Here is a 17,325-nt window from a genome sequence, read left to right as displayed (position 1 = left end):
TACAGCACAAACTCTGATGGAAAAACAAAGACATCTTTTTTTTTTTTGTAGCGATATTTCGATGTTAGCGGTTAGCCGCGTCGTAGGGCTGCACAATATAACAGATTAGCATTAGCATTAACAGCATGGATCGTTAGCAACACGTAAAGCTAATGATCAGCGTCCGATAACGCCTCTACACTCCACGACACACACTTCAATACTTTATGATGCAAGTCTGGTCACCCCTGAATCTCCCCTGGATGTGATTGACAGATGTGTTAGCCAATCAGGAAGACGCACGGTCCCACTGTATCAAAACAAATATGGCGGCTTACGAGAAAAACAATATCATATGGGACTGAAAAACATGGAGGACATCTGCATAAATGAGCGACGCACTAAACTCTGTTCATCTGAAAACAGAGAAATGTCATTTTGTGAGTAAATGATGAGCGACCAATGAGCTCCTTCGATTCACAAGCGTCACTGAAATAAACAAATCTGATTGGAGGAAGTGGTGACCAGACGGACATCCCTCTGTCTGAAAAATACAGACACATCAGTCTGGACTTGCCCCATTAAACTCTTTATGCTACAATTATTCCAAAGGTTTGTGGGAAAAGTGTAAAATAAAAATGTGAGAATATTGAAAAGTGCAGTTTTAGTCATGATGATTTTCAAATGTCCAACATTAGCATTATGTTTTATATAATTATGTTTTATATAATTATGTTTTATATAATTATGTTTTATATAATTATGTTTTATATAATTATGTTTTATATTATGTTTTATATTATTATGTTTTATATTATTATGTTTTATATAATTATGTTTTATATAATTATGTTTTATATAATTATGTTTTATATAATTATGTTTTATATTATGTTTTATATTATTATGTTTTATATTATTATGTTTTATATTACGAGCTTCACATCTGCTCAAAACGTCAAAGATTCTCTTTCAACTTTAAACACATATCCATTTGTCTTCGTAAACTGCGCAGCTCTACCGTTTGTTTCCATAGATGATTTTGGGGAATTTGCAAACTGAAAATAGTGAACGTCCAAAGCATGAGGCCTTCACACGACTTTTAAAAATACTGAACTCGAATGACCGAGATAGTCCCATTCAGTGAGATCAAATTACACAGGTAGTGTCCAGTCTCACAGTAACAGATCCGCCCTGCGGCCCAGCGGCCCTCAAGTTCAAGATTTAATTAAAACAAAAAAGTTGTTTGTGTTTACTTATATTTCATCAGCAACAACATTCGATGTGTTCAATGGTCTTTGTGTAAATACTGGTCAATCCTCCGTTGCCGCTGGCGCAGAGCGAGCGTCAAACTGGTTCCTTTTTGGTTTGAAACTCTCTGGGGACGTCACTGGAGCCTGGAGGGTGAATCGTCCACTTGAATGTTCAGCTCCAAGAACAGCTCCAAGAACAGCTCCAAGAACAGCTCCAAGAACAGCTCCAAGAACAGCTCCAAGAACAGCTCCAAGAACAGCTCCAAGTTCAGGGGTTTGTTCAATCAGGTTTTTGGGGTTTAATGGGTTCAGTGTAATCTCCTGAAAAAGACAAAACATGTTTGAACATGAGACTCTGCAGGTCAGATATCACATACACCAGGTCAGTCACACCAGGTCAGTCACACCAGGTCAGTCACACCAGGTCAGTCACACCAGGTCAGTCACACCAGGTGCTTCATGTTGTCGTCACATTATATAATAAAATATACACTGGGGATTTTCGATATTTAGTTTTTGAGTAAACTCAAAAATGATACAAAATTTTAATTTTTGGGCATTTTTCAGAGTTAGAACTTTAAATAAAACTGCAGCCAGTTGGTGCTTCATTTTTTATTGAAAATAAATAAATGTGTTAAACTGTGGCGTCTCCTCTTGAGCGTCCACACTGGCTGCAGTTATATTTTAAGTTATAAAATGATTTAAATGTAAACGGCTAAATCATAGATTTCTTGTGGCCACGCCCCCTCAGATCCTCACAGACTGTGAGGTTTATGTCTCATTTATATAATCTTATATAGTCCCTATAATCTGAATAAAACCATTACACTGCCCTTTGAAGTGAACACTGTCACTTCCTGGTTGGTACCTGAGTTGTTGGTCACATGGTGGGTCATGTGACACAGGTCAGTCGAAGGGATGCTCCGGGCAGCAGGGCTTCACCTTGGACCAGGAGTCAATGCAGCTACAAAACAGACGACAGTCATGTCACATTTAGTGTTACCATACTTTATTTCAAACTTTCAAACACTTTGAGACAAAAACTGGTTCATCCAAAAGGACAAAACCCCAAGACATAAAGTAATGTGTCCATTCAGTGAAGAGTGAGTGTTACACTGGAGAAACTAAACACTCCATAAGAGAAAGAACCAACACGAGAGAGAGCAGCTCAGGACCACAGTCTGCTCAACATGAGAGAGAGCAGCTCAGGACCACAGTCTGCTCAACACGAGAGAGAGCAGCTCAGGACCACAGTCTGCTCAACACGAGAGAGAGCAGCTCAGGACCACAGTCTGCTGTTCATCTCCATCTCACACACACTGACCACTGCTTTGAACAGAGAGAGGGTCAGATCTGAGCCACAGAAAAGAAATGGTTTAAGAGGAGAGTTAAAGAAGAGATTTTTGTAGGAAAGACAATCCTGCCTTAAACAGAAATGGGGCCTGAGACATCACCTGTCCCTCATCTATAACTCCCCCGACCCAAAACAAAACGGGAACAAAGAACAATCGGTGGCCATTACAGGCAGAATAGGGTCGTTAAGGCTGAAACTGGAGACAATAGATGTTTACAGTTTCAGTGTCATTAGCTCCTCCCTTCAGACAGATATAAGGCAGTGTCCAGCAGGAATCTGACCAGAACTGAAGAACAGGACGAGCAGAGAAACGTCTTCACTCCTGCAGCAATTTGTCCAGTGACAGATTTTATTTTGTCTTTTGCTCTGGGTTAGACCTGGACGACTGAGGGACACACAGACAGTCAATAATATGTGCTATTCCACATCAACATGTACTTTGTGTTCTATTCCATGTGTTACATGTGTATTACATGTGTGTTACACGTGTGTTACACGTGTGTAAGCCTCAGTGTGCAGTAGTTCACACTGGTCCATGGTGTGTACTGGTCTATGTGTCTTGTACTTGTGACAGAGACACATCAGTATAAACAGATTCAGGAAACTGGGACTTTTTTAGTATCGATACCTGTGAAAATGAGAATCTAGTTTCAATACTAGTTTTAGTCTTGATTAGCATCTTATTTTTTATACTTTAGCTCGAGACACATCAGGTGGAACTTCAGTGCAGGAACGAAGGTCATTTAACATTTGAGTCATTTCCTGCTTCTGAATGTGCAGACGCAAACTTTGCTTGCTCCTGCTGCTTCCTCCTTACTTTGCTTTTTTTAATCTGCAAGATGCTCTTGTCCCGTACCAGCCAAACAGAGCACTCCGCTCTCAGAATGCAGGACTATTAGTGGTTCCTAGAGTGTCCAAAAGTACAGTGGACACTCTAGGTCAGTGGTTCTTAACCTGGGTTCAATCGAACCGTAGGGGTTCGGTGAGTCAGTCTCAGGGGTTCGGCGGAGGTCAAGACACACACCCGACTCATATGATTCACGGACTGTGTGTCTCCAGACGTTGGCCCAATTCGACAAATGCACCTTTGATGTGTCTATCGACGTACCTGCCCAACTTAAATGAGCCGTTCGAACGGCATAAAAACAACATAAAAACGAAGAAAAGGAACAGACTTTTCTGTGAAAATGAGATGAGAGTGGCCAAGGGGAAGCCACGCATTTCTGAAATGGTCTCTCAAAGGCAACAGCAGAAGTCACTGATTTGCACTAAATATTCATTATTATTGTGGCCTGATGGAAATGAGGTGATGGGTGTGTGTTAAAATGTTAAAAATAATAAATAGCATAAATACAATAAGTTCATTTTTGGTTTTACTCTTTGAACACAGTGATGTTAATGCACGGTTCATGTGCACCAGTAAAACACACATATGTCTGGAATTTGAAAAAATATATATACATATAATTTTCAATGAAGAAGGGTTCGGTGAATGTGCAGATGGAACTGGTGGGGTTCAGTATCTTCAACAAGGTTAAGAACCACTGCTCTAGGTACAGTCCTTCACCTATGGCCCTTCCTGACCATCTAGAAAGTCTCATCAGATCAGGAATTAAGATGGCTCCCCTCACACCTAATATAGAGCGATCAAGAGTTCTGGCATCAACTATACAGAACTCTTCCCCATACCCACCTATCCCCCCTCGTCTTTCACCCAAACTCCCCCCTGCTCCGCCTCCTCACCTGGTCCCTCACCCGGTCCCTCACCCGGTCCCTCACCCGGTCCCTCACCCGGTCCCTCACCCGGTCCCTCACCCGGTCCCTCACCCAAACTCCCCCCTCCTCTCCCTTCCCTGCCTTCCCCCAGAGCTGTTATCAACAAGAGTTAGGACACACAGGGCCTCTGCTGTCTCAGGACATACAGTCATGATAAAGATAATATCAGACTGAGGCCTGTGATGGAGCTATATCTACAGTTACACCACGTAGACTGATTAACAGAAGGACAGACTGTCCAATCAGAGACATTTAGTTCACATTCCCTGTAAGACGATAACATCCAGTCCTACTGAAACTAATCTGAAACTTGCTGTGCTCAATGTCAGATCTTTATGTAACAAGTCCTTTTTAATTAATGATTTTATTTCCTCTTTTAATCTTGATTTTATGTTTTTAACTGAAACATAACACAACAAAAACACAGGTAATGCAATTCTAGTGGAATCAACTCCACCCAACTTCAAATTTGAATCTGAAACACAAGTAAACAAAAAGGGTGGAGGTGTGTGCGCATTTTTTAGAGATAATTTAGTTACTCACAGATTGTCATTTGTGGTGTTTTCATCTTTTGAGTATGTTTCATTCAAAATGGAGCTAAAACAATCCCCCTCCAGACTCTGCTGGGGAGGTTTGTATTTGACTAAGCACTGTCTTTTATTGATGATTTTACTGAGATGCTTTCAGTCGTATGCACAGACTTTGATGCTTTAGTCATTACAGGTGATTTTAATGTACATGTGGATAATGTGTTTGACAGAAAGAGCTAAAGAGCTCAGTTCTGTGAAACCTTTGGTCTGACTCATGTCAGTGAGCCACAACAGAGGACACTCTGGACCTGCTCATCACAAAAGGAGTAAATATTTCAAATGTCAATGTGGTGGATGTTGCTCTGATCATTTCTGTGTCTTCTTTGACCTGTCTGTTATTCCCAAACCAGCGGCTGGTCCTGCAGTTGTTCAGAGGAGACACATAAATGATAAAACAGGTGCACTGTTCATGGAAATGATTCACTTTGAAAATGCCTCATGCTGTCTGTGCTCAGTTTGCTGTCATCTCTCACTCACATAGTTAATATGTCACTTCAATTTGGAACATTCCCAAGAGCTTTGAAAACAGCGGTTATCAAGTCTCTCCTAAAGAAGAGCAGTCTTGATGCCACAATATTGAACAATTATCGACCGATCTCAAATCTGCAGTTTTTAGGCAAAGTCCTTAAAAAAACTTGTTTACCAACAGCTTATTAACTTCCTCGAAATTAACAACTCCTTTGATGTTTTCAGGTTTTAGACCCACCACAGACTGAGATGCTCTTATCGAGGACAAATGACGTCCTCCTGACACTGATGTAAAGTCTCAGTGTTGATCCTGTTAGATCTGAGTGTTTGACTCTGTGGATCATGGGATCCTCTTACAGAGACTAGAGGACTGGGAGCGCATCTGTGGTACTGCACTAAACTGGTTCAAATCCTATGTAGAAAACAGGGAGTACTTTGTTGAAATTGGAAAATTCACACGTGTCCTGTGGCTCAGGTCTCTGGCTCCTGTGGCTCCTGTGGCTCAGAGACTTTAAATCAGCTCTGTGTGTATAAGTCTCTCCATGGCCTCTGTCCAAAGTTCATCTCCGACATGTTAGAGCCACATGAACCATCTCACAGTCTGAGGACTTCAGGGACCGGCCTCCTGCTGGTCCAGAGTCAGGACTAAACATGAGGAATCAGAGTTTAAGTTTTATGAAGCTAAAACCTGGAACATTCTCCCTGAAGATGTGAGACAGGCCTCGACTTTGACAATGTTTAAATCCAGACTCTGTTCTGTTCATCTGTGACTGAAAGGTTTTTATTCTGCCTCTTCTCTTTTAATGGTAAATTTATGATGATTATTTGTGATTATTTATGTTTTGATTTGTGTGATTTTAATGTCCTTCTTATTCTGTAAAGTACTTTGAATTACCTTGTGTATGAATTGTGCTGTACAAATAAACTCGCCTTTGCCTACTGAGTTAGCGTTGATTATGCTAGCTGTTAACCTGACCACATTTTCATCATCTTACACTCTGAAATGGTTAAAAATGTTACCCATCCGCTATGGCTTTAGTTTCCATTGATTCAAGTTTAAAATATCGCACAAATAACGTTTTAGAATGTTTACTTTTACAAAGACTCACAAAATCCTGATACAAATTTGGTTTGGACAAAGGAGTTTAGGTTAGAGGGGCGTGGAGACATGTGACTAGCTGATTATTTATGTTTTGATTTGTGTGATTTTAATGTCTTTCTTATTCACACACTTATGCAATAAACACAGCACTTTAAAAGTTGTAGTAACCCTCCTGAGTTTATGTTTTTGACTTGGCTTCTGTCCTTTTTCTGTATTTGACTGTATTTTGTGTATGTGGTATTTTATGTTAAATGTGACCATCAGCCTGTCCAGGGACGACAGATGGAAACAGCCTGTGGCTAAAATCTGCATATTTACATATGTATCTTATGTTCATTAATATGCACTGTCCCTTTTCTAAATGAATAAATAAATAAATAAATTCTGTAAAGCTCTTTGTACAGCACAATTCGTACACAAGGTAATTCAAATAAACTTGCCTTGCCTCATGTGCTAATGCTAATGCTAATGCACGCTAACACCCAGAGCCGTGGGCCTCGGGGCTCCACACGGCGTGAAACCAAACTCATAATGACTGTGGAGATTGGGATTATGAACAGCTCAGTTAATAATAATGCAATAATCTCAGGACATTAACGTCACTGAGCCTCAGAAAATGAACTTTCTAAAACACATGTTCTGTCCTGTTCTTTTTAACAGCAAACGTGATTCATTTGAGTATTGACTTTGTAGTTTTGAATTTAAAAATTCAACAGTGGACAAAAAAAAATCAGGACAGTGAGAGTCACATCCTGCCTTCTGTTTGTGTCACTTTTATAATAGTTCATCATAATAATTTAAATAAAATGTTTTTCTCAAATTCAGTGTCCTGGAGGTTCATAGTTAATGGCCCATAAAATGACTGATTAAGAGATAGTTCTAAAATGTAAAATGGGAAAATTAATAGCTTTAGTGTTAGCGCTCTGTGGTTATTTTAGCGTTAGTTCAGTGTCTGTTCCAAAGGCTAAATGAAATTATCAAAGAGCAAACACAAATATCTTTTCTGTCGTGTTTTAAGTGTCTGCAGAGCCTCCACAGTCTGCATTTAACCTGCTCTAGGCTTTAGCATTAGCCACAGATGGCAACAGCAGCAGAGCTCACACCTGCGGGTGCTCCTTCTGGTCTGAGTACTCACCGATATAATACCTGTAAAAATATGCGGCTTTTGCCGATATCGGTATCGTATTGGAACAACCCTAGAAAAAAGCTGTACAGCCTCAGTCAGATTCAAAACTCACAAAACTAAAAATGTGGTGGAACAGTCGGAGAAACAGAGCGTGACTGACCTCTTGTGGTAGACGCAGAGGCAAGCGAGGCGGGCGATGGTTTCTCCCTGGACCAACTCTTCCAAACAGATGGAGCACTCGCCGCTGTCTTTACTGAGCACGTCCGCTGGAGGCACAAGAGCACAACATCAGAACAACTGGAGTCTAACGTCTGTGAGACGCCCCGGGCGTCCAGGTGCGTTTAACTCTGTCCACTGGACTAAACGTTTCACTGCTCGTCCAACAGCAACTCAATGTGTTCTGAGGGTAATTAGACAGTATTTATAAAAATAATATCATCTATTAGACCATTTTTAATTCACTTTCATTTATTTTGTAAAGCCAAAATCACAACAGCAGACGCAGCTTAAGGTTTTGTCGATTTAACCAACAGAAAGTTAGAAAATCAATAGTGAAACAGACACTGGTGAATAACAAGATTAAAAACATTCAAGCACATGGACAACTGTCCCAGAGCGCCCCCTGTCTTAGATCACAGGAAACTGAATGAGGAGCTGGCACTACTGAAAATGAAAGACAAAGGCCCTTATATTTTTAACAACAAATTCTGTAGATAGAGTTTAGTCTAGATTATACTCACTGTTGTAGTTTTACACTCACTGTTGTACTTTTACACTCACTGTTGTACTTTTACACTCACTGTTGTACTTTTACACTCACTGTTGTACTTTTACACTCACTGTTGTACTTTTACACTCACTGTTGTACTTTTACACTCACTGTTGTACTTTTACACTCACTGTTGTACTTTTACACTCACTGTTGTACTTTTACACTCACTGTTGTACTTTTACACTCACTGTTGTACTTTTACACTCACTGTTGTAGTTGTACTTTTACACTCACTGTTGTAGTTGTACTTTTACACTCACTGTTGTAGTTGTACTTTTACACTCACTGTTGTAGTTTTACACTCACTGTTGTACTTTTACACTCACTGTTGTAGTTTTACACTCACTGTTGTAGTTTTACACTCACTGTTGTAGTTTTATACTCACTGTTGTAGTTTTATACTCACTGTTGTAGTTGTACTTTTACACTCACTGTTGTAGTTGTACTTTTACACTCACTGTTGTAGTTGTACTTTTACACTCACTGTTGTAGTTGTACTTTTACACTCACTGTTGTAGTTTTATACTCACTGTTGTAGGGCAGGGGGGGAGAGGTCAAACAGCCGAGCAAATGCTCCTCGATTCGACCTCCAGGAAAAGGTTTGGAGCAGAATGGACAGCGGATACCTGCCACAGAGAAATGATTAAACCTGATTAACCCTGTGTGTGACTTATATATTCTGTCTGCTCTTTTAAACCCTTGTTATGACTTAATCTCTGCTCTTTTAAACCCTTGTTCTGACTTGTATATTCTGTCTAAACCCTCCGTGTGACTCACTGCCGTGCCGGTTGTTGACTCGGTACAGTCCGATCCACGCCTCTGACACGGGTCGGGGCTGTGTGCTCCTGCCCCGGGCGGACCTCACGCTGCGGGAGGAGGAGTGCCTGGTCCCGGGGAGCCTCTCTGAGAAAGTGCGGTGCGGAGTGCGGCCTGTGCTGTCCTCCAGACCGGGCTGAGGCTCCGCTTCCACCGGGGCCTCCGGGCTCCTGCCGCCGTCCTCCCCGGACTTCCCCTCGGTGTCCCGGGCCGGAGAGGCCGGAGAGGCCGGGGAGGCCGGAGAGGCCCGGGCGGAGGGCGTGGAGGCGGTGGAGGGGGTGTGCTGGAGGTGCTGGAGGTGCTGGTGGTGCTGGTGGTGCTCTGCGGGGCTCCCCTCTGCGCTCGCTCCGTGCTGTCCCGGGTCTGAGTCGCTTCCTTCCTCTGATCGGCTCCGGTTTGTCTCCGTTTCTTCTAAACTCCCGGTGAAATGGACCATGAGGCTGGAGGGCCGAGCACAGCGGGGTCTGCGGTACGACTCCCGCCTGGACCCGTCTTTGCCAAAGGCTGCGGGGAGGACGGGGTCCTCCTGGAGGCGGCTCGCTCTGGTCCCCATCTCACCGGGCCCAGGCTTCAAGAACAAGAAGGAGCTTCAGCCGCGGAGCTTCAGCCGCGGAGCTGCGGGTCTTTATTGAACAAAGGCCCAGGGCCCGGGGCGGACACTGGAGATGAAGCGGTTCCTCGCTCCTGGATCGGCCTCAGTTTGTCCTTTCGATCCACATTTTCCTTTTTCTGCTGCAGCGGAAGTGGAACATGGAGCTTCCTCCTGAAAACTCCTTTACAAACATTACGGTAACAACACGCCCCTTTACAAACATTACGGTAACAACACGCCCCTTTACAAACATTACGGTAACAACACGCCCCTTTATAAACATTACGGTAAACACAAAACAGCCCTGAAAGACGATAAAAGATTAAAATGTCATTAATATTGTAGCATTCGTGCTCTATGGATCAATAATAATAATAATAATAATAATAATAATAATAATAATAATAATAATAATGTCATAGTAAACAAATACATATTTTGAATTTTATAATTGAGTTTTATATGAACAAGGATCAAACTAAATTCCAAAAAGTCTCACCTCAAAAAGTGTTGACACAAGTCATTTGGTATTTTTGCACCTTTATTGGAGTTAAAATTTATATAATATATTTATTTTGCTCTGTGTTTTTATATTGTAAAGTGTCGATAAACCGCGATAAAACCTCTGAGTTCTTACAACATTATTACAACAGTTTGCATCATGATCTGCAAATGTCTCTGCGCCTCAAAAAAAAAAAAAAAGTGTACACAGCCGCCTGAGCCAATCAGCGGCGTGTTTCCGCATCAGCTGACCAATCAGCGGCGTGTTTCCGCATCAGCTGACCAATCAGCGGCGTGTTTCCGCATCAGCTGACCAATCAGCGGCGTGTTTTCGTAGCAGCTGACGCAGTGACGCAGCCGGTTTACCATAAACGAGCTTTACCCTCGGTCCAAACTCGATGAGTTGAGTCAAATCAGAAAGACGCGTCTAAATCTGTCCCACAAACTCAAACCGCGGCTTTAATTCTGACATCGCTGCTTTTTCTGCGCTAAACTGACGGTGCTTCGTGTTGAGGTGAGTGTTCTGCGTCAGAGGCGTGTCACTGTGCGTCAAAACACAAACAATGAGCTCATTTAGATAAGAAAATACAGAACTATAACACTACTTTAAAAGACTACTTTAAACACTAAACACTACTTTAACACTACTTTAAAAGACTACTTTAAACACTACTTTAAAACACTGCTTTAACTCTGTGTGTGTCTTTGTGGATGAAGTTTAATCACAGAAGTTTGTGCATTTGTAAAATTACTCAGTTTGGGAAGTTTTATATCTGAAAAAGTGCTGTAAAGTTGTAATAGTTGCCTAAAGTTTATTTGAGCTGCCACTGGAGACCACAGCTTTAATTGACAGAATCCTGAGTGTGAAGTTGAAGCTCAATATAATACAACAACTCAGACTTAACATATACACAACCAGCTTATATTACCTCATGCATTCAGCAGCACAGGCTCAGTTTTAAGAGTGAGGTTAATTCAACATAAATGACTGAAGTCTGTGCATTCAGTGTAATTCCACTCCTCATTTCTAAGATGGCGGTTTTGTTGTATTGTACAGTCATTTTAGACTTTGCTCTACTTACATTCAATCAATAGACTTTGGCTCACAGCAGTGTGTGTGTGTGTGTGTGTGTGTGTGTGGGGGTGTGTGTGTGTGTGTGCGTGTGTGTATATATATATATATATCTGCACCATCCCCATTGTTCAAACATCTGGAGGAATGCTGCTGAACCGTGTGTTCTATGGGAGTAAACACTAAATCCACACACTATAGGACCTGTGTCATTTCTGTGTTGGTCACTTTTTTCCCCTCTTTTGTTTAGCAACACCCTAACAAATATAATGATCTCGTGGATGAATAAAAGTCATTCTTTATAAACAGTACAGCTGCAGCTTTAATCGCATCAGGGTCAAAATCACAGATTTGAAGGGAACGCCGTTAGAAAGACACAAAGTCACTATATTTAAAGTACCATAAAGTATAATTTCTCTGTAAACAAAATATCTTCTTTTATTCAGCATAAAAAGTCTAATCCTGTAGTTTAGATCTGCAGATGTTCTGAGTAACATAAGTACTACCAGTATTATGACTGTAGAAAAATGTTTATAGAGAATCTGTTAGTTGTTTAAAGCAGTTATTTTGTTCAGTGTTTAATATCTCAACAAAATCTGAACTTTATTTGCAGACATGAAGACCTTGAGTTTATCCACGGGGGCGTCCGGAGACGGGCGGAGTCAGCCTTACACCTGCACCGCCCCAAATCTAGAGAATAAGCTCCTCTCCCAAACGTCCACTTTACTCAAACCCCCAGAAACCTCTCCCCTTTTATCCCTGTCAGTCTCTCAGTCTGTCCTCTGTCCCTCTCTCCAGCCCTCGCTCCTCTCCTCTACCACTTCTAAACTCTTGTGTCCAACACTCCCGTCCTCTCTCCTCTGTACCCAGAATAAGCTGCTAAAGACTGAATCTCCTCTTCTGTCGCAGCCTAAGTCCTCTGTAGTGTCCTCTGTGCAGCCTGGGAGTGCTCTGCTCAACCGGTTTGTTCATAGTGAATTGAAGGAGACAAATGGAGGTGATCAGACCAGAGACACACACGACACAATGTGCTGCACTGGGGAAGACACTACTGTGGTAAACCTGACCCCTCAGTCCTCTACACTGTGGAGTATTCCAGACATACAGTGGGGAAAAAGTATTTATTCAGCTTCCAACTGTGCAAGTTCTGCCACTTAAAAAGATGAGAGAGGCCTGTAATTTTCATCATAGTTTCACTTCAAATATGAGACAGAATGAAAGAATCCAGGAAATCACACTGTAGGATTTTTAGTGAATTAATTGGTAAATTCCTCGGTAAAATAAATATTTGGTCACCTACAAACAAACAAGATTAGTGTCTCTCACAGACCTGTACCTTCTTCTTTAAGAGGCTCCTCTGTCCTCCACTCGTTCTCTGTATTAATGGCCCCTGTTTGAACTCGTCCTCTGTATAAAAGACACATGTCCACAACCTCAAACAGTCAGACTCAAACTCCACTATGGACAAGACCAAAGAGCAAAGGAACCACAAACAAAACTGTAGACACCAGGCCCCGAACACTCAATCTGCAACAGGTAAGAGCTGGAGTCAACAAATCAACTGTGGAGCAAGTATTACAAAATGGAACAAGACCAAGACCTGGGGCTCCACCAAGATCTGACCCCGTGGGGTCAAAATGACACAAGAACAAAGAGCAAAAACCCCAGAACCACACGACCGAGTGAATGACCTGCAGAGAACTGGGACCAAAGTAACAAAGGGACCATCAGTAACACACTACACCACCAGGGACTCAAATCCTGCAGTGCCAGACGTGTCCCCTGATTAAGACAGGACATGTCCAGGCCCGTCTGAAGTTTGACAGAAGCATTTGGATGATCCAGAAGAGGATTGGGACAATGTCACAGGGTCAGATCAAACCAAAAGACAACTTTTTGGTGAAAACTGAACTTGTCGTGTTTGGAGAAAGAATGCTGAGTCTCATCCAAAGAACATCAGACCTACTGTGAATCATGGGGGTGGAAACATCATGCTTTGGGGCTGTTTTTCTGCAAAGGGACCAGGACGACTGATCCGTGTAAAGGAAAGAATGAATGGGACCAAGTATCATGAGATTTTGAGTGAAAACCTCCTTCCATCAGCGAGGACATTGAACATGAAACGTGGCTGGGTCTTTCAGCGTGACAATGATCCAAACACATCGCCCGGGAAATGAAGGAGTGGCTTCATAAGAAGCATTTCAAGGTCCTGGAGTGGCCCAGTCTCCAGATCTCAACCCCACAGTAAATCTTTGGAGGGAGTTGAAAGTCCGTGTTGTCCCAAAACATCACTGCTCTAGAGGAGATCTGCAGGAGGAACGGACCAAACTACAGCAACAGAGAAAACCTCTGGAGACAGAAAACGACCTGTCACTGCAACAAAGGGAATATAACAAAGTATGAGATGAACTTTTGTTATTGACCAAATACTTATTTTACTGAGGAATTTACCAATTAATTCATAAAAAATCCTACAGTGTAATTTCCTGGATTCTTTCATTCTGTCTCATAGTTGAAGTGAAACTATGATGAAAATTACAGGCGTCTCATCTTTTTAAGTGGGAGAACTTGAAGAGTTGGTGGCTGAATAAATACTTTTGTCCCTCACTATATTAAGAATGTCTCCATGGAGATGGATCCTCAGACTCGCAGCACATTCACAGGAATCCAACTAAACAAACAAATACATGATATACATTTTGTTTTCGGTCTGCAGCATTTCTCTGAAGAGCATGTGTCTGAAGAAGAGTCCACTATGTTTGTGGAGGAAGAGCAGAGTGTGTCAGCCATCTTTGAATCCCCTGAAATGGAGGAGGAGGGGGACTCAGAGGAGAGTCGAGTCGTGACCCTGGAGTTTGAGGAGCTAAGGAGAGACGAGAAGGACCGAGAGGAGCAGCTCAAAGACAAAAAGGTCAGAGCCAGAATCTAACACCTCTGAATCTATGGACCAGACCCTGCGGAGCTTCAGATCGACCTCATGTATTTATGTTTATGATCTCAGTACCTGCTGCTGAACGTGGTGTGCTGTTCGTTGGTGAATAAGTCCAAGTCTCCGGGTCAGGAGGACTGGGACAGCGAGGACTCTGTTTGGACTAAACTCATAAACCTGAGCAAAGACATTTCAGAAGAAGATCCTCAGTTTCTGCTAAAGGTGAATCCATCATGAAAACTTTTATATTTTTATATATTAAACTGTATCTTAATTCTTTGGAAAGGCATTTTAAACCAGACCTGTTCTGTAAACTGGATGTTTCAGAGCTTTACAACATGTTACAGCTGTTTCCCACTGTGACACGCCCCCTGTGACACGCCCCCTGTGACACGCCCCTTGTGACACGCCCCCTGTGACACGCCCCTTGTGACACGCCCCCTGTGACACGCCCCCTGTGACACGCCCCCTGTGACACGCCCCCTGTGACACGCCCCCTGTGACACGCCCCCTGTGACACGCCCCCTGTGACACGCCCCCTGTGACACGCCCACTGTGACACGCCCTCTGTGACACGCCCACTGTGACACGCCCACTGTGACTTAAAATGTGTAAATTAAAACAGAATGATCCACAAAGATGAGAACCATAGAGACACAATAGGACTGATTTAAAGGAAAAAGTCGTATATTTAAATATCGAGCTGATGTCGCTGCTCTGAGGTCATTTATTAAAAACCTGGACTCTTTGCGCAGGTGGCCGTTTACACTCGCCAGGAGCTGAACATCAGGATCACAGCTAACTTCCTGTTAGCTTTAGCGGCTAACCTCCCCTCCACAAAGTCTCACGTCCGTCGTTATTTCTGTGCCGCTGTTCAGCTGCCTTCAGACTGGCTCGAGGTGGTCAGGATCTACAGCACGGTGAGTTTGTGTTTTATTATTTTGTGTTTTCTTCTGAGGTTAAAGCCCCAGAGGAAAAAATAAAATCAACTGCTCTGAAAAATGTAGAAAAACATGTGTCCTCACAGCGGGCTCGCATCTCCATAGACCTGACTCTTTAGCATGGAGGATGGTCTCTTCCTGCTTATAAACGTTTTGTTCGTGATAATATTCCACAGTGTGGCATTCATCCTCTCCATGGAGAGGAGCAGTCTCATCAGATCTGTGGAGATGCGAGCGTCTCTCTACATGGTGAGAAAGAAACTGAATAAACCGACGTGTTTAATGCTCTACTGGGAACATTCAGGCGAAGCAGTGGCATCTCCATGGAGACAGAGAGAGAATATTCATCAGAAAAGTTCCATAGTGGAAGAAAGCGGCTCACGTCTCATTTCAAACTTAAACACTTGATGTGAACGGATCAAATCAAAAATATCGCAGCCGTTGCTTCTTTTATTTTGAATCTGAACTAAGTGCACAGCCCATTTATTTCACCTTCTGATTTTGTCTTAAATTTCCCTTTAGTTATTTATTTATTTATTCAATATAATTTTTTTAATGTATTTATTATATTATATTCATTTATGTATCATTATGTAACCAATATATTCAGTCTTTTGTATCTGATCTTGATATTGATGTATTATCTTTGTTTTTTGTTTTTTTTTATAATCTTCAAAACTGACCGGTATGTCCAATTCCAAATGAATTATTTATGCATCTGTGTGTGTGTGTCTGTGAATGTGTGTGTGTGTATGTGTGCGTAGGGGTGTATCTGTGTGTGTGTGTGTGTGTATATATGTGTGGGGGTGTGTGTGTGTGTGTATAGGGGGATGGGGGTGTGTGTGTAGGGGTGTGTGTGTGTGTGTGTGTGTATATGTGCATATATGTATCTATGAATAAATGTAAATCTTCCTCTTTTTTGTGCCTGCTGTCCTGTTGTATTTTTGTGTCGTGGTTATATTTGTTCAAAAGTATTTAAAAATCAATAAAAACAATTGGAGAATAATAATAATAATAGAAAAGTTCCGTAGTGCACCTTTAGATGTCTAGTGAATATGTGGATACTGAATTTACTCTAAAAACACTAATAATTGTCAATTAAATGTGATTTTGTGTTTTTGGTGCAGTGTTTCAGTCGCTCTCTCCCCATGTGCCTGAAGAAAGGACTGACGGATAAATTCAAACAGTTCAGTGAATATCAACTGGCAAAATACAACACTCGCAAACATCGGAGCAAACACAACAAAAACAAGACGTCTAAAGCAAAGGTGAATAATTAACCTTAATAAAGCAGGAACAAGGACTTCATTCATAATGAACTCAGTTTATTAAGAACGATTCAGGCGGAGGAACGACTCAGTTAAGGAGTTTGGACGAAGAGTTTGTGTCTGTGGAGATTTTACACGTCTGAGTATTTTATGTCCTGGGCCCTACTCAAACCCTCCTTTAAATAAAATACCACCTCTTAGTTATTCATTAAGTCAGCAGTTAGTTTATATTTTCTAATTTTATTTTCTAACATTAAGTCATTTAAGATCAATAATAAAGCTTTCAATGAAGTTGTTAATATTATGTTTTCTACTACGGAAACATGACATTTGAACAAATGTCTTTCTAAAATACATTTCCTTTGCACCTTCAGCTCACATCCTCTGGGTTAAAGGGTCAACAGTTTGACACATGAGCTGATTCATGTGAGGATGTGACAGAAGAGACTGCACAGACTCTGAGTGCAGCGCTCGTTTCACTCTGGAGAACAACTGTAAAACTCTGACTCCTCAACTTAAATAAAGAACCTAAACATCATTTTTATTGTCCTCATTTAAGAGTTTCACCTCAGGGACAAAAGAGACGGGAGGTGTATGAAAGAGTGAGCGAGCCCCTCGGGGTCTGGGGGTCGATAAAGACGTCACTGAGAATCATTAAATATGTCTCTCCTCTGGATGTGGGACATGGGACACAGAGTCACAGAGACTTAAGAGTAATTATTCAACAAAGGAAAATATAAATGTTTTAAATATGGGATGGATGATCAATAATGATCAAAAAACTGA

The 17,325-nt window shown here is 41.8% G+C and overlaps 2 protein-coding genes across 2 annotated transcripts in view; one reads left to right on the top strand and one right to left on the bottom strand.

The window, feature by feature from the left end:
* Positions 1-995: 995 nt before the first annotated feature.
* On the bottom strand, positions 996-9,962 carry zgc:66427 (uncharacterized protein LOC406256 homolog). The gene is made up of 5 exons (XM_033982742.2): positions 9,198-9,962; positions 8,951-9,046; positions 7,809-7,914; positions 2,101-2,196; positions 996-1,553 (listed from the first exon to the last, which is right to left on the bottom strand). The coding sequence occupies exons 1-4, from the start codon at positions 9,787-9,789 to the stop codon at positions 2,139-2,141; spliced, it is 852 nt and encodes a 283-aa protein (XP_033838633.1). The 5' UTR covers positions 9,790-9,962; the 3' UTR covers positions 996-1,553; positions 2,101-2,138.
* Positions 9,963-10,760: 798 nt separating this feature from the next.
* The window catches only part of tep1 (telomerase-associated protein 1), a 56,068-nt gene continuing 49,503 nt past the window's right edge, over positions 10,761-17,325 (top strand). Inside the window, exons 1-6 of the mRNA XM_055228801.1 lie at positions 10,761-10,843; positions 12,015-12,457; positions 14,118-14,312; positions 14,403-14,552; positions 15,086-15,250; positions 16,399-16,539. Of these exons, the coding sequence (XP_055084776.1) occupies positions 12,017-12,457; positions 14,118-14,312; positions 14,403-14,552; positions 15,086-15,250; positions 16,399-16,539 (1,092 nt within the window). The 5' untranslated portion in view covers positions 10,761-10,843; positions 12,015-12,016. The remainder of the gene's footprint in view (positions 10,844-12,014; positions 12,458-14,117; positions 14,313-14,402; positions 14,553-15,085; positions 15,251-16,398; positions 16,540-17,325) is intronic.

This window comes from Periophthalmus magnuspinnatus, chromosome 17 (assembly GCF_009829125.3).
Source record: "Periophthalmus magnuspinnatus isolate fPerMag1 chromosome 17, fPerMag1.2.pri, whole genome shotgun sequence".
NCBI classification, from domain to species: domain Eukaryota; kingdom Metazoa; phylum Chordata; class Actinopteri; order Gobiiformes; family Gobiidae; genus Periophthalmus; species Periophthalmus magnuspinnatus.
The sequence above is the reverse complement of the archived record's forward strand: the minus strand, read 5'-3'. Positions and strand labels throughout refer to the sequence as shown.